Source organism: Callithrix jacchus, chromosome X (genome assembly GCF_049354715.1).
Source record: "Callithrix jacchus isolate 240 chromosome X, calJac240_pri, whole genome shotgun sequence".
NCBI classification, from domain to species: Eukaryota; Metazoa; Chordata; class Mammalia; order Primates; family Cebidae; genus Callithrix; species Callithrix jacchus.
Window position 1 is genome coordinate 19,851,577 of NC_133524.1, and position 21,260 is coordinate 19,872,836.

Genomic DNA, 21,260 nt, shown 5'->3' on the forward strand with positions numbered 1-21,260 from the left:
TCGGCCTTCTGTGACCCTGCTCTCTCAGGGCAAGCAAAAGTGTTCCATGGAAGGTCAGTGCTGGTAAGAGCATCCTAGGGCTAGAGCCCTGACTAGTCCATTCTCATGCTACTATGAAGAAATACCCGAGACTGGGTAATTTATAAAGAGGCTTAATTGACTCAGTTCCACGTGGCTGGGGAGGCCTTAGGAAATTTACGATCATGGCAGAATACCCCTCTTCACAGGGCGGCAGGAGAGGCAATGAGAGCCAGTGAAGGGGGAAGCCCCTTATAAAACCATCAGATGTCATGAGAACCCACTATCACAAGAATAGGATGGGGGAAATCCCCCCCATGATTCAATTATCCCCACCTGGTCCTTCCCAGGGACCAGGGGAATTATGGGAACTACAATTCAAGGTAAGATTTGGGTGGGGACACAACCAAACCATATCAAGCCCCTTAAATGTTTCTAAGTATACATGAAGCCAGAAGCCGCACACCTAACCGTGGTACACAGGGCTGTCCTGGCATCAGCTTCCCATGAGGTCACAAAGAAGGACATCCCTTTCCACAATCTCAGCTGCTCAGCAGTAAAACCCCCACCCACAATGGTCAAGATTCACCATACTACGCTGGCCCCAGCACATGGGCTGCCCTTCCTATTAGCTCCAGGAGGGGTGCTGGAATGATAATGGATATATTTACCTGATAGCCAAACTCCTACCTCTGCAGAAGCCAGTCAGAAACCTGCCCCCCAAAGGCACAGATTACACATGGCTTTGAGCCCTACCCACTGTAAGAGCAAACATGAAGGGAAACTAAGGGGCTAGATTCTCCCTGTTGAAAATAAGGGGAAAGGTCCCCCACCCCAACAGCACCCTGCCCAGCTTTCTTAGAGCCTTGACTTTAGACAACTGTAAGGTTCTTTCTCTGAGATACATGTGAATCTTTTTAACAGCTAAATAAGCCTCTGACAGAAATGTCTTTCTCAAGGACCTGGAAGCCATCTCTTTGAAATGTAATCATCAAAGAAGGTAGGGCCTCTATCTCCTAGCTTCTTTTTTTTTTTAAACTTGTCATCTTTTATTAATTTTTTCATAATTCTGCTCTCCCCAGAAATAGGAAGGTAGGTTTCTAACTTTGGTGGTAGCTTCACTCCAAAACTACCTACTGTCTTAAAGATATGAGAAATTTATTTTTTCCTTTTTTTTTTTTTGAGGCCGGAGTCTTGCTCTGTCACCTAGGCTGGAGTGCAATGATGCGATCTCAGCTCACTGCAACCTCCACCTCCCAGGTTCAAGCAATTCTCCTGTTTCAGCCTCCCAAGTAGCTGGGATTACAGGCACACACCACCACATCTGGCTGATTTTTGTTTTTATTAGAGGAGGGGTCAACAAACCCCTGACCTCAGGTGATCCACCTGCCTCAGCCTCCCAAATTGCTGGGATTACAGGCATGAGCCACTACACACAGCCTATTTTTTCCTTTGGATGAAGCCAAACCATGAAGACAAATGGTCACCCAATCACAGGTGAATCTAAGATGAGCTTCATGTGACCAATGGTGCTGCCAAGTTGTTTTACTTGAGGACACAGATGTCACAGGTTGTGTCTGCTCGGCTCTATCAAAGGGTGAGTGGATTGCCTGTGATACATCTTACATTCTGGTTTAATGCTTATTCACTAATAAAACTGCTTCCTGCTCTCCTGTCTTTGTGGAGAGGTTTTCTGGATTGGGAGGAGACTGTTTCTAATTCGACTTCCCAACCACCCGCAACCTCAATCACGAAGCATGACTTACTTTGAACATGGCTGCCTGTGGCTCACCGAGCTCATGGAACGGAGGCTTGCTGGTGGCCATCTCGATGATGGTGCAGCCCAGGGACCAGATATCAGCCGGGGCACCATACCCACGAGGCCCCTGATCAATGATCTCCGGTGCCATGTACTGCAGGGTGCCTATTTGGAAAGCAAACAAACACACTGTGGGTACCTGTATTGCTTAGAAACTAAGTGGTCCACAGTCCCAGCTGCTCGGGAGGCTGAGGCAGGAGGATCACTTGAGCCCAGGTGTTAAGACCAGCCTGGGAAATACAGCAATACCTTGTCTCAAAAACTAAACAAAACAAAAACCCACCACTAACTGTTTAATGAATGGCCTCATGAATGGCAGATGGAGTCCTGTCCCATGCATAAATAATATGGTTGCTTCTTTTTTTTTTGAGAGTCTCACTGTGTTGCCCAGGCTGGAGTATAGTGGGGTTATCTTGGTTCACTGCAACCTCTGCCTCCTGGGTTCAAGCGATTCTCATGCCACAGCCACCCAGGTAGCTGGGATTACAGGCACATACCACCATGCCTGGCTAATTTTTGTATTTTTAGTAGAGACGGGATTTCACCATGTTGGCCAGGCTGGTCTCGAACTCCTGACCTCAGGTGATGTGCCTGTTGGCCTCCCAAAGTGCTGGGATTACAAGCGTGAGCCACTGTGCCCAGCCCGGTTCTATCTTTCTTTGACCAGAGACATGCAACACGCCTTCCTTTACTACTAATCATGAGAGAAGACTGCCTGGTCCCTCGAAGCACATGCTGAATACAGGGAGGCCAGAATGCGAGAAACACAGCCTGATGGTAAGGAGCTGCCTAGTGGAGGAGACGGAATGCTGGCAGCGGTGGCAGTAATGGCAAACTGTGGTAGGTGCTAGGACAGAGAAATAACAGAAGGCTATGAAAACATTAATAAAACAGGGTTTGACTCTGCCTGGTTCAGGTCAGGGAAATCTAGGGCTCTGTCCATTTGGGTCTCTGAGGAGTAAATGCCAAGATGAGGTGAGACATACAAGAGATTTATTGGGGAGAAGGTCGCTGAAGGACAATGCTGGGCAGGCAGGGCCAGCTGCAGACCACACAGCAGGCCAACACCTGGGAGTGGAGAGGAAGGCAAATTCAGACAGGGAGAATCGCAGATGGCAGAGCAGCCCGGAGAGGGCTTCAGCCAGGCCTCTGGGGAGTCTGCAGCCCAGAGTTGTCCACTGGAAGAGTCCCAGCTAGGTTCCAGCACCCCCGCCAGGCTCAGGCCTTGGTGGGGAGCAGCCTGGGTAAAGCGTGACTTTGCTGGGTTGGGACCTGGGGCTGTCAGGGAAGCAGGGTCCTACTGTGAAGGCTGGAGAGCTGGACAAAGGGGACCATGGTGTGAGATAGACAGCGGGTCCGGGACGAGCGGTGTCTGACACAGGGCAGGGTGTGGGAAGAGTTAAGGAGGCAATGGCAAGGGCACAGGCCCAGTGGCAAGCTGCGTGGGCCCAGGGCTCTGGCTCTGGCTCTGGACGTGCTCCTGTGGGACATGAGCTACCAGAGGTGTGCCACGGGAAGGTGGCGATCAGCTGTGGAGGCAAGAAGTTGAAGGATCATTGAGGGCAGACAGCATGCAGGGAGGGCAGTCAAGGGCTCTGCAAAGAAAATTCTTTGTTTTCCTTGAAACACAGCCTGTGCAAAGGGGACACGTGTGGAAGTGACAGCAGATACTGAGGGCTGGCAAAGAGGTTTAGAAGAAGACAGCAAAGTCAGATGACCTTGGCCACGCACGAACAGAACACTGACACCCAGAGAAACTCAAAGGCCTATTTCAGGATCACACAACCAAACGTTTTCCGAGTTTTAATAAATGAAAGCAGGACCAGGCGTGGTGGCTCACGCCTGTAATTCCAGCACTTTGGGAGGCCAACATGGGCCGATCACTTGGGGTCAGAAGTTCAAGACCAGCCTAGCCAACATGGTGAAACCCTGTTGCTACTAAAAATAAAAAATTAGCCAGGCTTGGTGGTGAGTGCTTGTAATCCCAGCTACTCCGGAGGCTGAGACAGGAGAATCACTTGAACCTGGGAAGCGCAGGTTGTAGTAAGCTGAGATCATGCCACTGTACCCCAGCCTGGCGACAGAGCAAGGCTCCGTCTCAAAAACAAAAACAAAATCATAATAAAGCAAAGGGCGCACTGGCTAAAAAGAAAGTTTGGAGAAGCGACCTACTACGCCCCCCTCTGGAAGATGCAGAGTCTTAATAGCATTCTTCCCATGACCATTTGAAAGACTCCAGGGGCAGCTGTGACGGATGGAATCTGCGGCGATGATGGCAACGTTCTGTTCTGTGTGGTTCAATATGGCAGTCACTACGCTCATATATTTGACTGTTAGGGACGTGAAATGTGGCTAGTGAGACTGAAGAAATGCATTTTCAAGTTTTAATTTTATGCAATTCCAAGTGACTTAAATATAAGTTTCAATATGAATTGGGTTGTATCAGTGAGCACAACAGATCGGTGCGGCACGAATGATGGCTTTGATCTCCAGAGCTGATGCCCTGGCAGGGAAGTGTTCCGTGAGTTGCAGAGTTGGGCAACATGGCGGCGCATTACACTTGATGCCCTGTTAGGAAATCCCGGAGCCCCAGGAAGGGAACGTCCGGTGACACAATATCCCCTATGGGCTCTTGCTGCTGTGAGTAACAGAGGGAGAGATCCTGGCAGGGAATGCACCTTCTAACCAATCCAGAATTGAGGAAGGATCTGACATTGTGCTGCTTATGAAGCGGTCCTCTCTAAGCTCTGCTCTGTGATACTGAGTCTGGGACTCTGCTTCACCTGCAGCTCCCCATTAGGGCTCTGCAACCAGGTGGCGCTAAAGAGAACCCCTGGAAGGATGGGGGAGGGAGAGGAGACCTGCGAGGTATTTGCTGTGGCCCTAAGCTTCGAGCTGGACCCTCAGTTGGCCCCAGTCTCCAGCTGTGTCACCTTGTACTTCCAGAACCAGCCTCATCCTGCCCCTCAGAGGTACTTGCTCCAGCCTGGTGACACTTCCTCTCAACAAGTTCTAATCTCACCCTCCCATCTGCCCCCAAGCCCCAGGGGTATGAGATTCCTGACACCTCAGGGCCTCCCTTTCTGCCTTTTCGGCTTTTGATACCCAGCAAACAGTTATTTCTATTTAATTCTCTCTGTGGAAGTAAGTGGGGTTATTTCTGTTTTTCTGCCCAGACTCTAATATAACCACTCAATTTATTTCTTCAAAGAGCAAGAGAATACATTTAGAGAGGTATTCAGCAGTAGAAAAAAACGCTAATCCAAATGTCAACGGCTAATTGGCTCCAGTCAAATAGATGTCCGTCCCGGTACAATTATTTCTTAATTGAAGCCTACTTAGTCTGATTAATTCTAACTTTGGAGATTTTGCACAGCAAAGGAAACAGCAAAGTGAAGAGACAACCCACAGAATGGGAGAAAATATTTGCAAACTGCCCCTCTGCCAAGGGACTAATAACCAGAATATGTAAGGAGCTTAAACAACTCTACAAGAAAAAAGTCTAATAATTTGATCAAAAAACAGGCAAAAGATCTGAATAGACATTTCTCAAAAGAAGACATACAAATGGCAACAGGCATACGAAAGGGTGCTCCACATCGTCAGTCATCAGAGAAATGTAAATGAAAACCACAAGGCACTAGCAACTCACGCAGTGAAAACAGCTGATACCCAAAACACAGGCAACAGCAAAGGTCGGCGAGGATGGAGAAAAGGGAATATTGCATGCTGTTGGCGGGAATGTAAATGAGTACGATCACGTGGAGAACAGTTTAGAGGTTCCTCCAAAAACTAAAAACACAGTTGTCATGGGATCTGGCAATCCCACTCCTAGGTATATACCCAAAAGAAAGGAAATCAGGATATCCAAGAGATATCTATACTCCCATGTTTGCTGTGCACTGTTTACAATGGCTGAGATTTGGAGGCAATCTAAATGTCCATCAACAGATGAATGGATAAAGAAAATGTGCTACATATACACAATGGAGTACTATTTAGCCATCAAAAAGAATGAGATTCTGTCATCTGCAACAACATGGATGGAACTGGAGATGATTACGTCAAGTGAAACGAGCCAGGCATAGAAAGAGAAACATTGCATGTTCTCACTTTTTTGTGGGAGGTAAAAATCAAAACACTTGAACTCAGGGACACAGAGAGTAGAAGGATGGTGACCAGAGGCTGGGAAGGGCAGTGGGGGCTGGGGTAAGGTGGGGATGGTTAGTGGGTACAAAAAAAAAAAAAGAAAAAGAATGAATAAGATCTAGTATTTGATAGCACAACAGGGTGACTAGAGTCAACACATTTTGGCTGGGCCTGGTGGCTCATGCCTGTAATCCCAGCACTTTGGGAGGCCAAGGTGGGGGGATCACTTGAGCCCAGGAGTTTGAGACCAGCCTGGACAACAGAGCAAGACCCCCTCTCTACTAAAAAAGTACAAAAAAAATAGCCAGGTGTGGTGGTGTGCACCTGTAGTCCCAGATACTTGGGAAGCTGAGGTGGGAGGATCACCTTAGCCCAGGAAGTGAGGCTGCAGTGAACCGATATCATGCCACTGTACTCCAGCTTGGGTGGATGGGAGACCTTGTCTCTAAAAAAAAAAAAAGTATGTTAAAAAAAATGAAAAGAGCATAACTGGATTGTTTGTAACACAAAGGATAAATGCCTGAGGTAATGAATACCTAATTTACCCTGATGTGATTATTACATACTACATGCCTGTATCAAAATAGTCTATATTCCATAAACATACACTTACTATGTACCCACAAAACTTAAAAATAAATTTGCAGATGTCTTTATATGGAGCCATGGTGAATGTCTTTCTAAAGGAAATGACTCAATAATAATATTCATATTATTTATCGCTGTTCAAGGAATCATCCCCCAAATCTACCAACTCAAACAACAAATAGGTCTTACACAGTTTCTACGGGTTGAAACCCAGGAGCAACTAGCTAGCTGGCTGGACCCAGCTCAGGGTCTCCCAGGAAGTTACAGCCCAGATGTCAGCTGGGGCTACAGTCATCTGAAGGCTGGACTGGGGCTGGAGGACCATTTTCCAAGCTCACTCACTAAGGATGAAGCTAGTGGGAGGCTTCAGTTTTTCACTACATGGGATCCTCCAAAGGACTGGCTTGAGGCATGGCATCCCTCAGAGAGAGTGATCCAGCAGAATGGGAGAAAATATTTGCAAATACCCCTCTGCCAAGGGACTAATCCCTTGGTAGAAACAGGAATGGCACACTGCCTTTTATGACCTAACCTCCAGGTCATACACCATCAGTCCTACTTCTTCCTAATCATTAGAAGCAAGTTGCTAAGTACAGTCCACATTTGAAGGGAGGGAACCATGCAAGGGTGTGACTAACAGAGGTAGGGATCATTGGGGGTCATTTTGGAGGCTGCTTGCCACAAATTCTGACTTCTGGTGAGCATTTGATGGCTTACACCAAGAGTCTCCACATAGCTTTGTCCATCTGACTCAAATGACTCTGGGAGGTCAGGCTCCATCTACCACTATTCCTACTTTACACAGGAGGCAACTGAGGTTGAGAGAGGCTAAAGGATTCACTTAAGCTAGAACCCACGTCTTCTACCTCCAAGTTCACAACTACACACCATAACATCACTGATCTATATGCTTCATCAAGAAGCCCTGCTGAAAACAAAGCTGCCTGAATAACAGCAGCAGTTGTAAGGATTTCCAAAGCCATATTGGAGCTTCTTTCCATATAACTGGAAGGTACAGGGCAATAATGAAAAAGGGTGCTCTATTTTATTCACTACTGTATTCACAGGGTAACCATCCACTCTCAGTAGAGCTGAGAGAGAGATGGATGCACACAACTATTTCAAATACTCAAGGGAACATCCCCTGGTGGGATGCCTATTTGGTGTGTACCTTAGCTATCCCAAAGGCTGGATTCTGTCGAGAAAAGCAAGTGAAGATGGTATTGTGGGGCATCTGAATCATGCACAAATCCTGGAAAATTGGGTTGCCTTAAATCTGGCTCTCATAAGCCAGGCATGGTGGCTCACGCCTGCAATTGCAGCACTTTGGGAGTCGAAGCAGGCAGACTGCTTAAAGTCAGGAGTTTGAAACCAGCCTGACCAACATGGGGAAACCCCGTCTCTACTAAAAATACAAAAAATTAGCTGGGTGTGGTGGCACATGCCTATACTCCCAGCTACTTGGGAGACTGAGGCAGGAGAATCATTTGAACCTGGGAGGTGGAGGTTGTAAGTGAGCCAAGATCGCGCCACTGCACTCCAGCCTGGGCAGTAAGAGCAAGACTTCGTCTAAAAAAAAAATACATATATATATACATATATACATAAATACATATATATACACATATAAATACATATATATACACATAAATACATATATATACACATATAAATACATATATGTGTTTATATACGAATATATATTTTTATATACATAAATACATATATATATTTATAAACATATATAAATACATATATATATACTTATATACGCATACATATATACACACATATATATGTATGTATATATATATATATATATATATATATGCCAGGCATGGTGGTGTGTGCCTGTCATCCCAGCTACTCGGGAGGCTGAGGCAAGAGGATCATTTGAACCTGGGAGGCGGAGGTTGCGGTGAGTCGCGATTGTGCTACTGCACTCCCGTGTGGGCAACAGAGCGAGATTTGGTTTTAAAAAAAATCTGGCTCTCCTGGGGCGCCATATGCTCTCTAAACTATATCTCCTCCAAGGTATGGCCTACCACACACAGCTTGGTTACTGCCAGCTATGGTGCAGTTTAGAACAAGGTGATGAGGGGACCCACAGGCACTGACTCAGCCCCGCTAGGGCATACAATCCACTGCAGGTTCCTGGATAACTGTCGATAGGATTTTCAGATTACCAGCAAAGAAGATAGATGGCAGAAGACAACCGTCTATCACTGAGGCCCACGGCCTTCTATTCTGATCAAGGGGATGAGAGAGTTGAGAGAATAGTTTGGGGGTAGTGCTGAGGCAGCTTCTATAGAGAGCTATGCTGGGCTGCCTACCCTCTCCCAAGTTACAGGAGTTGGGGCAGGACTGTCCCCAAAAGGGTGTGGGCCCAGGGCGACTCAAGCCACTCAATACCAACTCAGGATTATCACATCTTCCACAGGCCCCTGGAGATACCATTAGAGCCCACATTTCAAAATTTCATATTAATCACGTACAGAAAAGAGAGGTAAGGTACGATTTTCCCACGGCCCCAGGAACTACCCTAGCTGCCCTGCCCACGGGATGAGCCTGGTGGGAAGGGTGCCACTTGTTCCTAACCCAAAGCCTTCAAAGGGGGCTTCACTGAGCCAACTCTGCTCCATGTGAATATGTTCCTGCAGGTAGACTGCACAGTGGACTGGCTCCCAAGGGAGCAAAGGGAACTCCCAGCAGCAGACGGGACTGTGAGGTCTGGGGACACTGCTACACCCTCTCAACAGTGCGTTGAAGCTGCATGAACCCCAGACACCAGATGTGGGACCTATTGTAGAAATACTGGCTTAGGGTTTATCTTTTACCTTTATTATTTATTTGACTGACTGATTAACTGACAGGGTCTCGCTCTGTCACCGGGGCTGGAGTGCAGTGGTACAATCATGGCTCACTGCAGCCTCATTCTCCTGGGCTTCAGTGATCCTCTCACCTCAGCCTCCCGAGTAGCTGGAACTACAAGTGCACACCACCACATCCAGCTAATTTTTATATTTTTGGTAGAGACAGGGTCTCAGTATGTTGGCCAGGCTGGTCTCAAACTCCTGAGCTCAAGCGATCCTCCCACCTCGGCCTCCCAGAGTGTTGTGATTATAGGCACGAACCACTGCACCCAGCCTACGGTCTTTTAAAAAGGAATCCTGGGAGTCTCTCTCAGAACCTAGTCTGGTTCCAGGGGCTGCCCAATAAAAAATAAAGAAAAGAAAAAAAATTCCTCCTCAAATGCAGTCTTCCACAGCCTGAATCCCTCAGGAGAACGAGATGGAGGATATAATATAAGGGGTAAATGACGGGGGAGGGGCAGGCACCCAAAGGACAGGCCCCAGCCCATGACCCAGAAGTTACATCCAGAGGGAGCCAGCAAGGGAAGATAAACACCAGCCAGGCCCACAGCTCGCAAAGCCAGCTTCCAACCGTGCTAGTCAGGTGACAACTTTCCCTGCCCCTGTCCTCTCCTTCCTGCAGCTGGTGATTAGGGAGAAAAAGCCAGCACCCTGCTCCTGACCACAGGTCACTGCCTGCAGGGAAAGGGGCGAGGAGTCTGCCTTTTGAATGAGGAACAGCGCACTGATCAGTACGTTATCCTGAATCCTTTTTCTGTTTGTTTGTTTTTGAGACAGGATCTTGCTCTGTAGCCCAGGCTGGAATGCGTGGCACCATCTTGGCTCATGCAACCTCCACCTCCCGGGTTCAAGAGATGAATCCTTTTTAATTCCTTAATTCAGACTGTGTGTGTCCCTCCAAGCGTCATTATGACTTTCTCTGTTATGTAAGGGTGGCTGGAGAAGTCCAAGGAAAGAACTCCCGCCCTGGGCAGGAGGAAAAGTGGTAGAGAAAAATCCACTTGCTTTTGTGATTATACCCTTTGAGTCCAATGGGTTCAACATGTTAGTTATGCACATAAACTCAGTTCTCTTAAAGGCTCCTTCCAGTTCTAATAACCCATGACTTCTGAGTACAAGTGAGTATTTAGTTAGCAAACACTTCAATTGCACCTGCTATGTGCCAGGTACCAGTCAAAGCACTTCATCAATAACTCACTTTACCCTCATAAAAGCCCTATGAGTCGCATTTCTATTTTACTTATGAAGCACCTGAGGCACATGGAGGTTAAGTAATGTGCCCAAGGTCACACAGCTAGCAAGTGGTTGGGCCAGGATTTGAACCAACGATGTTTGCAGCCTGACAAGAACAGAGTTCCCATCCTGAGTTCCCCTCCTAGGTATCTACCCAAGAGGCCAGAAAACACATGTTCACATAAGCTTTGTATGCAAATATTCACAGCAGCATTATACACAGTGGCCAAAAAGTGGAAACAATCCCAAATGACTTAACTGGTAAAGGGCCGAACAAAACGTGGTTCTCCACACAATGGAACGCTATTCGGCCTTGAAGAACAACGAAGTACCCATACATACCACTGCATGGAGGAACTGCAAAAACATGACTCCGAGTACAAGAAGGTAGATGCAAAACCCCACATCCATGCGTATGAATATCCACAACAGGCCAAGCCCCACAAACACAACAAAGTAGAAAAGTGATGAGCTGGGGCTGGGGTGGGAATGGGGATTGAATTCCAAGGGGCACAGGGGTCTGCTAGGTTCAGACCCTGGATCATGGTGATGGCCGAGCAACTCAGGGAACTTACTGAAAACCAATGAATCGGGCACTTCTAATGGGTGCTTTGATGATATGTCAGCTATACCTTGATAAGGCTATTAAAAAAAAAAAAAAAGACAAGGCAGGGCCGACCCTGGCTACAACGGCCCTTCCTCCTGTTCTCGCAGGTTCCCATGTGTGGGGTAAACCCTTCAGAAGAACACAGGAGGGGAGGGCTCCAGGCCAGGAAGTTGCCTGAAACCCTCTGGCTCTCCTGCCAGGCTGAGCAACCACCGGTCTGGACTTCTGCACCAGCCAGCTACAGAACTGCTCTGTTTTGCAAAGAGCAATTATATGCGGGGGAATTTCCTAATCAAAACGAGACCCCTTCTTCATTATCCCCCAACATCCCTGCATTCTTTTGGAATGTAAAATCTGTGCCTCCCCAAGCCAATTACTTGGGAAATGTGATATGCAAGGATGAATTATGCATGTGTTTTCTTTGTGAGTTTTTTTTCCTCCTCAGGGATGCTAATTATGAGATAAATTGTTGGGGGTTTTGTGTCTTGAAATAACTCCTTGTCATATCAGAGCCCCTCTTGCTATGTATTGCTAAGCTAATTGGTGGCTTCCAAAGAGGAGGATACAAGTCATTTTCAATTAGGGTAGTAAAATGCTAAAAGAAAATAAAGTGCTAGTCATACATACATATTCATATACACATATTGATAGATGTATATTTACACCAGAAACAATGAATGAAAATTCAACGTACTCTTTCTTTGGGAGATTCCGATAGTGTCCCTGGTAAAATATTTTCCCATTTTCAGGCACACGTGCTTACTTCTCCTTGTGTTACAAGTGAGAAGTCATTTTGTGATGCATTAAAATTCTTCTTAGATGGTGAATGTGTCTCCACTGTGGGTGTCCAGTGGCTGACAAGCAACAACCGTCTCGTTGACAAAAAATCTTTCAAAGCTGAGACATTATTCACCAAAAGTAAGACCCAAGCTGTGTACTCTAAAGCTTTGGTGACTGCAGAGATAGAGAACAGTCACCCATCTTTTATAGCTCATTTCTGAGCTATATTATTGTAAGAGCTGTTTCTTTTTTCTTTTCTTTTGTTTTTTTGAAACAGAGTCTCGCTCTATCATCCAGGCTGGAGTGCAGTGGCACAATCACAGCTCACTGCAGCCTCGACCTCCTGGACTCGAGCACCTCAGCCTCCTTAGTAGCTGGGAACACAGGCACACACACAGCTAGTCATAATAATTATTATATAACATGCATATTATTACATAATATACATATATAACATATGTACATCATATGTAATATGTGATATATAATATACATCTACCCATCTTTTGAATGACAAAGAAGAAAGTAGGGCAATCTTGTTGCCACAAGTAGCTGGCTAAGTGCATTGCTATGAAAAAGTTACAAGTTATATATAATACAGAATTATTATTATTTCTTTTTTGTAGAGATGGGGTTTGCCCAGGCTGGTCTTGAACTCCTGAGCTCAAGAGAGATCCTCCTGCCTCAGTCTCACAAAGTGCCCAGCCTATGAAAGCCATATCAGAAATTTTTTTTAAGAAATGGGGTCTCACTATGCTGACCAGGCAGGTCTTGCACTCCTGGCTTCAAGTGATCCTCCCATCTTGGCCTCTTACATTAAGTGCTGAGATTACAGGTGCAAGCCACTGCGCCAGGCCCCAGCTGTTTCATAATTCTATCAAGCAAGATCTTTGTGATCTTTATGTTACTCCTTGGGGGACTATAAACCTTTGCTTAATCAAAACTCAGAACTTCTTTCCAAGGATCAAAGTTCTTGTTATTAGTTAGGTTTCAGCAGGAATTTCCAAAAGCCAAGGGAGCTTCTGACCATCACTCTACTTACTGGTCTTGCAACTGTGAAACTAGTTGATAATTTTACACCACCCTTTGAACCCAGCCCCTGTCGATGCTCAACTTTCTCCATCATCGACACATGGGCAAGAAAATCCAATTCCTCAAAATCACTTAGAATACCATATTCCCCTGGAAAAATAGCCTCTCTGGGAAACACAATCATATCAAAAACACAAGGTACCAGAATTCACTGTGGTAACAGGCTATTTTTATGACAGACCAATAAAATGTCTTAATCAGTTGTCTGAGGAATATTGTTACTCAGCATTACCCATGATTTCAAATTATGGGCTATTAACTTTAAAGAGATGTGCTGCCATCTTGCTGGTTGGTTGAGGGACCTTCAGAAAACCTAAGCAGAGGCCAGGCACAGTGGCTCTCACACGTGTAATTTCAGCACTTGGGGAGGCCAAGGTCAGGGAATCACTTGAGGTCAGAAGATCTAGATCAGCCCCTGGCCAACATGGTGAAACCCCATCTCTATTACAATTACAAAAATTAGCCAGGTATGGTTGTGGCACGCCTATAATCCCAGCTACTCGGGAGGCTGAGGCATGTGAATCACTTGAACCCGGGAAGTGGAGGTTGCAGTGAGTTGAGATCACGCCACTGCACTACAGCCTAGACGACAGAACGAGACTCTGTTTCAAAGAAAAAAAAAAAAAAACCTTTGCAGAGCACTACATCTACCCAACTTTTGGATAACAATTTGAAGTTGGGGATGATACACTGTCCACTTCAATTATCAATTGCTCGCTGTGCTCCAAGAAGGCGCTCAGTAAGTAACTGCTGAACAGTCGCAGCTTGTACAGAAAGCCTAACTCTGGGATGGGCACCCCGTACCAAGCTCTGGTCCACTCACCAGTAAAAGTCTCTGTGCAGGGGTTTACACCCGCAAGGCGTTTCGAGGTCCCAAAATCAGAGATTTTCACCACTCCGCTGTAGGTGTTCACCAGAACATTATCGCCCTTTGGAAAAGAACATCATCGAGCGCTTAAAAGACAGGTTGAAACAAACTCATATGAAACAGATATATGGACCTTGAGAAACTGTCACAAGTCTCTAGGAAAACCAAACTTTGCATTTTGGGGATGATTATGCTCAATCATACACCTTTGTCAGCCAGTCACTCAGCAGACATCACCCACAGCTCTCACGATCTGATACAAGCAAAGGCAACTTCATCGGCTTAGAAAAGCAAATACCTTTATGTCTCTGTGCACGATCTGGTTTTCATGGAGATACTTAAGGCCCTCCAGGATCTGTTTGGTGTAAAACTTGATCGTTGGTTCCTTCATCGGCCCCCATTTGGATCGCAAAAGAGCAGAAAGGCTTCCTAGAGACAGCCACAGCAAAAAGCTTATCAGGATGAGAAAGATTCAATGATAAGAATTCAGGGAAATGAGGTCGGGCATGGGTGGCTCACGCCTGTAATCCCAGCACTTTGGGAGGCCAAGGCAGGCAGATCACGAGGTCAAGATATCGAGACCATCCTGGGCAACACGGTGAAACCCTGTCTCTATTTAAAAAATACAAAAATTAGCTGGATGTGGTGGCACATGCTTGTAGTCCCAGCTACTCAGGAGGCTGAGGCAGGAGAATTACTTGAATCCAGGAAGTGGAGGTTGCAGTGAACTGAGATCGCGCCATTGCACTCCAGCCAGGCACCTAGCGACAGAGCAAGACGCTGCCTCAAAAAAAATAATAAATAAATAAGAATTCAGGGAAATGAAGTGAGGTGAGGTTTCTAACCTAACACAAGTGTTTAAACCAAGACCATCAGATCTGGGCTAAATGTAGTGTATTTCCTCCCCTCTATAGCTACAGCCAGGGAATGAACTGAAAGCGATTCAGAACATGAACCTGACCAGAGGCAGAGGGTGAACACGAACCCCTTGTGCCCCCTGAAATTCAGTGGGGGCCAACTGTGGGTTTAGCTCTGTTCAGCTGCATGAAGTTAGGAAAGCAAAACAATGCTCTCTAAACTCGAGGGTCACAGCCTGCTGGCGCAGATAACGCAGGTCCCATGACACTTGTTTACAGGAGGTCTGTCTCAGCCATTCTGCTTGGGTCAAAGCCACGTTTTACATCTTGCCTGGAATCAGAGGTAGACAGGTCCAGAGTGAGGGGCCCTTTAGGGTAACAAGAACTAGGAATGGAGGAAGATGGGCTTCTCTGTCCTCAGTGTGAGAAAGCCACAGAGGCAGGTCACAGGGCGGGACTGTCTTAATTAACAACCACTTACGCTATTAAACACTGAACATTTGGGCCAAAAGACAAGCTCCCTTCAGGATACTTGGACCACATGTCTCAAAGGACAACATGTGAGCTGCAGGACGTCCTGTCCACTGGCAGGAACGGGCCCTCAGACATCGGCTGGTCTCAGCTTCCCACTTACCCAATGTTATAGGACCTTGATCTACCTTGGTTTCTCCATCTGTAAAAGGGGATGAACACATCTGTCTCTAATTCTGTTGATACCCTTAAACCTAACACCTGGGATGAGGTATCAACTAATGAGAAGAGTAATGGGCCACATGCAGTGGCTCATGCCTGTAATCCCAGAACTTTGGGAGGCCAAGGCAGGCAGATCACCTGAGCTCAGGCATTCAAGACCAGCCTGGTCAACATGGCAAACCCTGATCTCTATTAAAAATATGAAAATTAGCCAGGCATAGTGGTAGGTACCTGTAATCCCAACTACTGGGGAGGCTGAGGCAGGGAGAATTGCTTGAACCCGGGAGGCAGAGGGTGCAGTGAGCCAGTATCATGCCACTGCACTCCAGCCTTGGACTCAAAAAAAAAAAAAAAAAAAAAAGCAATGGACGAGTTTTCTGCTAGACTATGAGCAACTTAAGGAGAAAAGAAACTACTTTATTTATCCCTGAAAATCTAACCCACTGCCTGCCTTTTTTTTGTTTGTTTTTGAAGACAGGGTCTCACTGTGTCACCCAGGCTGGAGTGCAGTGGTGCGATCTTGGCTCACTGCAACCTCCACCTCCTGGGTTCAAGCAATTCTGGTGCCTCAGCCTCCCGAGTAGCAGGGACTACAGGCGCACACCACCCACCTGGCTAATTTTTTGTACTTTTAGTAGAAAGGGGGTTTCACCATGTTGGCCAGGCTGGTCTTGAACTTCTGGCCTCAAGTGATCCACCCGCCTTGGCATCCCAAAGTGCTGGGATTTTGAGTATGAGCCACTGCACCTGACTGACTGCTTGGCTCTTAATGAATATACTTAAGACTCTTCCTGTAATAGTAGACTCTTAATAACTGTCGGCTGAATGAATGCAGATTTCCAACTCAAGTTTTAACATCTGTATTCAGATAATAACTATCATTATTTAATTAAAGAGTTTGATTGATTTTATTATTTCAATGAGCACTTACTAAGCTCTTGTTCTCTGCCAGGCAGAATCCACCCAACAGTCCACTGAGACAGGGCTAATGTTATCCCAGTCATTATTACTCCAATTATTAGTCATTATTACTCCAATTTGACCATTCATTTATTCCAACAGAACACTGAGGGCACAGAGAGGTGAAAATCTTCCTGAGGTCACACAGCCTGTGGATGGAGGAACTGATTCAAACTAGATGGTCTGGCTCCAGATCCCAGGAACACCCCTCCGGTGCCCTAGCTCTTGCATTCAGGGATTTTTGTGGATAAAACACTGGTGCTTGATTTCATTATCAAAAAGCTATTTTGCATTGTCGCTTTTAAAACTAATGTTCCCTCTTCTGCACCCTTTTCCAAACTCATCTTTAAACTCCTCGACTATGAAGGCCTCAAGGCCAAAGACTATGTTTTCTCCGTAGACAGTCAATGAATATTTGTGGGTTGAACAAACCGCATCAAGAAACCAGAAATAGACTGCTTATATGACATTTGGAAAGTATCCAACTTTCCAACATCTAAAAGGTCTGTTGCTTTTTTGTTTTGTTGTTTTTAGAGCGATGGGCTTTTGCTCTGTCACCCAGGCTGGAATGCAATGCTGTGATTACGGCTCACTGCAGCCTTGACCTCGTGGGCTCAAGTGATCCTCCCAACTCGGCCTCCCAAGTAGCTGGGACTACAGGCGCCCTCCAGGCCTGGCTTAGGGGTCTGTCGTTTTGTAAATGGTGGACAACAAATGCTATCCATGTTGTGATTTTCAGAATGTGAGATGAGAACACAGCGACTACTCACCTCCAGGCACCTGCTCCATAAATATCTTAATGTAGCCGTTCTCTGAAACAGAGCCCAGGTACTGAACGATATTGCGGTGCTTAAGGTACTTGTGCAGGGCTATCTCCTCGTGCAGAGGCTGAGAATATCTATTGGGAAAAGCAGAGCCAGGGTCACATGTCAAATCCCAGGGCCCCAGACCCCCATCTCACCTCACCAGTACCTGCCCCACTGCTGCCATCCCTCCTTTCTGGAAACTCTCTCTTCTGGCTTCCATGAGACCACTCAACTTCCCATGTGTATGACAGTGGATAGACAAGCCTACAGCCATGCAGGACTGCCAGGGGAAGGCATGTCCATTTCCTTAAGCACTCAGTGGAGTAGCTGGTATGTGGTGAATATTCAATGAATGACTGCTATTGTTACTACTGTTATTGTTAGGGCCTGAACCTACCAAACATTCTTTACTTCTCTCAGCAGCCCCTCTTCCTCTGCCTCCCATGAAGGGTGGTGTTCTAGAAGGTTCTGTCCTCAGCTGCCCTCTAGTCTGATTCTACAGAGTCGCTCCAGACCACAACAGCAGCCACCTCATGGGTCACCCAGCCCCAGCGTCTGGCCTTTTTAATCCATTCCCTACCCTTGGCCATTATAGTACCTCTTCTTAAAACACTTCACCACATCACTTCCCCACATAATTCCACATCAAGACCATTCTATTTAATGTCATATACAAGGACTTTCAAAGATCAGTTCAGGCTAAGCCTTAAAAATTTTTTTTTTTTTACCCTCATTTCAAGAGCATTTCACTGCTCTGCAGCCTCCATTCAAGTCATATCAGACAATCTGTTGTTCTCTGAATAAACTTTGTGTTTTAACAACTATTTTTCCAACAGCACTGGCCTCCTTTTCTGCTAAACAAACTCCTACTCATTCCTCAAAGGCCAGCTCAAAGTTGATCTATTTTTTTCAAACTTGCCACAACTCACTAAGGAGAGTAATTCATTCCTCTTCTGTGTTCTAAAAAACACTCTGTGAACTCCTCTATCATGGCACTTGTCACTTTCACTCACAGGCAAAGTATCTGCATTTCCTGCCAAACCAGCAGCATCCTGAGACACTATCCTAGTCATCCAACAGGATGCCATTCTAGTCACCTTTTGGTCCCCAGTGCCAGCCCAGAGTCTGACACAGAGAAGGTAGCAATCATCATAAGTTCAGCCTATTGCTACCAATTGAAGGAGATGGTACATGCCAGCAATTTCCCCAAATATATACAAATGCAACCCTTTATCCATCATGAGGGAAGAGACTAGATGCTGGATGAGGAACTCAAGAGACTTGGATCCTAGTCTTGTTTCTAAGCATTTTTGGGAAAGTCATTTAATCTTCCTCAGTCTTGATTTTCTTATTGGTGAAATGAAGAAATGGAAATAGTTCATTTCAGGTCCTGTCTCATAATTCATGTATCATAACATGCTATCCCACTGAAAATCAACAAATACATGAATGGATGAATGACGGGTCTTACAGCTGGCAGAAATCCCTTGAAACTCATCCCCAATATATCAGCGATCACCCAGATAAAGGGGTATTTACACATATTCCTCAGCACTCAGCACTGAAGGCAACTGTACAGCTGTGGTCTGACCCACCTATGGACCACAGGATGGTTAATTCCAACTGTGTATGTAGCTTCTCTACAGAAACACTTGGCAGTCAATATTGCAATGCTCATTTATAATTCTGTGGGGGTGTAAGTTTAAAAAGAAATGAACTTTTTTTTTTTTTTGAGACAGGGTCTCACTCTGTCACCCAGGCTGGAGTGCAGTCACGCAATCTTGACTCACCGCAGCCTCCATCTCCCAGGTTCAAATGATTCTCATGTCTCAGCCTCCTGACTAGCTGGAACTACAGGCGTGCGCCACCATGCCTAGCTAAGTTTTGTATTTTTAGTAGAGGTGGGGTTTCACCATGTTCCCCAGGCTGGTCTCGAACTCTTGACCTCAAGCAATCTGCCTGCCTCAGCCTCCCAAAGTACGGGGATTACAGGTGTGATCCACTGTGGCCGGCTAGAAACAAACATTTTTTAAAACTAAAAAAAGTCAAAGAACTAAATTAGCAGTACTGATGATAGAAAAATAGTCCAAAATCCATGGGCGAGGTTGAAGGGTAGGATGCTGAAAAAGTCTGTACTGCAAAAATCTGATTTTTGTTTAACTGCATGTAATTTTCCACAATGATGCATCTGAACAAATCATAGCCATTTTCAACTGTTACAATGTGAATTTAAAATAACTCGTTCACATTTAAAAATTATATTTGCACTCAAACATTAGCCAGGCTTGGTGACGTGCATCTATAGTCCCAGCTCCTCGGGCAGTGGAGGTGGAAAGATCGCTTGAGCCCGGGAGGTGGAGAATGCAGTGAGCCAAGATCCGCCACTGCACTCCTTCCTGAGTGACGAGTGAGAGCTCGTCTCAAAAATACATATAAATCATACTTGTAAACAACTAACTATGCAAAAACTGTAAAACTTTAGCCCTAGTCAATGGGTGGAAACACAATGAAAGTTTACTTTTAAAATATAATCCTCTGCAATCCACATGCCTCTTAGGTGAAGTTGTTCCATTTTCTCAATCTGTAATACAATAAAAAAAAAAAGCAGATCGCCCTGGCTGGGCACAGTGGCTCACACCTGTAATCCCAGCACTTTGGTAGGCTGAGGCGGGTGGATCAGTTGCGGTCAGGAGTTTGAGACTAACCTGACCAACACAGTGAAACCCCATCTCTACTAAAAATACAAAAAATCAGCCAGGCGTGGTGTAATCCCAGCTATAGGTTGAGCCATGAGAATCGTTTGAACCTGGGAGGCAGAGATTGCAGTGAGCAGAGATTATGCCACTGCACTCCAGCCTAGGCAATACGGCGAGACTCTGTTCCACAAAAAAAAAAAAAAAAAAAGCAAACCACCCCTATTACAAGAGAATGACAGGTTTTGTGATAACATAATGCTTTCATCCTTAACTCCTCCACACCATCGGCGGTGGGTGTGGAATCTGGTGCGTAGAGATGGCACTCGAAAAGTGGAAGGCCCGCCTGGACTTGCCTGCTGTCTTTCTCCGGGACTTCTTTGATGGCTATTCGCACTTGATTGCTCAGATCTCGGCCAGCATACACAATCCCATACGTGCCTTTCCCCAACACAACTCTCTCACCATTGGCATCATGGTCGTACTCATACTGAAGAAGAAAAAACAACAGGACAAAAGAGCACGCAACTTGCAGTGGAGAAGCCCTCCAAGGGCCTCAGAGTTGTCTAGCAACTAAACAAATATCAATAACATTAATTGAGTGCCCGGCAAGTCACAGTGCTTAGCCTAGGTGCTTTTCATTAAATGACTTTAAAGGGGTAGAATTCTCCATTGTTCACATGTTCATGGTATGACTTTATGAAATGAAATCCAAGAAAATTAAAAATACAGTTTGAACATAAATGGCTCACTTTTGGAAATTCCTTTCCATTTTAATGGTGCAATTTAAAACTGCTTCTAAGCACAGTGAATACCCAAAAGAGGTGTCTTCCTGCAGAATCCCTTATCAACTTGTCAGGAAACAAATCTCTTTCACTAGCCAGAAAGGAATTAAAGGTCAATATAATTAAAGTTACCTTAATACAAAAAGTAAATATGCTGGGGTTTCCCCACTCTTTCAGGCATCTGGATCTAGCGGTAAACACCTAGTGCAAACACTTGATTTAAAATTAGCATTACTATTTTGTTTCCCCATCTTACCATCAAAAGCTGTCACATACAGATGCATTTGATTCTTTTCAATGACTAAAACAAATGTGACTATAGGCTGAGCAACACTTATTTAAAGCAGAAAGGCAGCAATCAATTCTTTCTGTTATTTTGCACGCTCCACTGCGTCTACTTACAGAAGTGCAGTTTATACTCGGAATAGTCGGGGGTATG

The 21,260-nt window shown here is 45.6% G+C and overlaps 1 protein-coding gene across 1 annotated transcript in view; it reads right to left on the reverse strand.

Annotated features, from left to right (window-relative positions):
* Nucleotides 1-21,260, reverse strand: part of MAP3K15 (mitogen-activated protein kinase kinase kinase 15) — a 161,240-nt gene that overhangs the window by 18,110 nt on the left and 121,870 nt on the right. The window contains exons 15-19 of the mRNA XM_078364229.1: nucleotides 20,393-20,526; nucleotides 17,308-17,435; nucleotides 14,326-14,456; nucleotides 13,983-14,088; nucleotides 1,785-1,942 (exon numbers count right to left, since the gene is read on the reverse strand). Coding sequence (XP_078220355.1) covers nucleotides 1,785-1,942; nucleotides 13,983-14,088; nucleotides 14,326-14,456; nucleotides 17,308-17,435; nucleotides 20,393-20,526 — 657 coding nt within the window. The remainder of the gene's footprint in view (nucleotides 1-1,784; nucleotides 1,943-13,982; nucleotides 14,089-14,325; nucleotides 14,457-17,307; nucleotides 17,436-20,392; nucleotides 20,527-21,260) is intronic.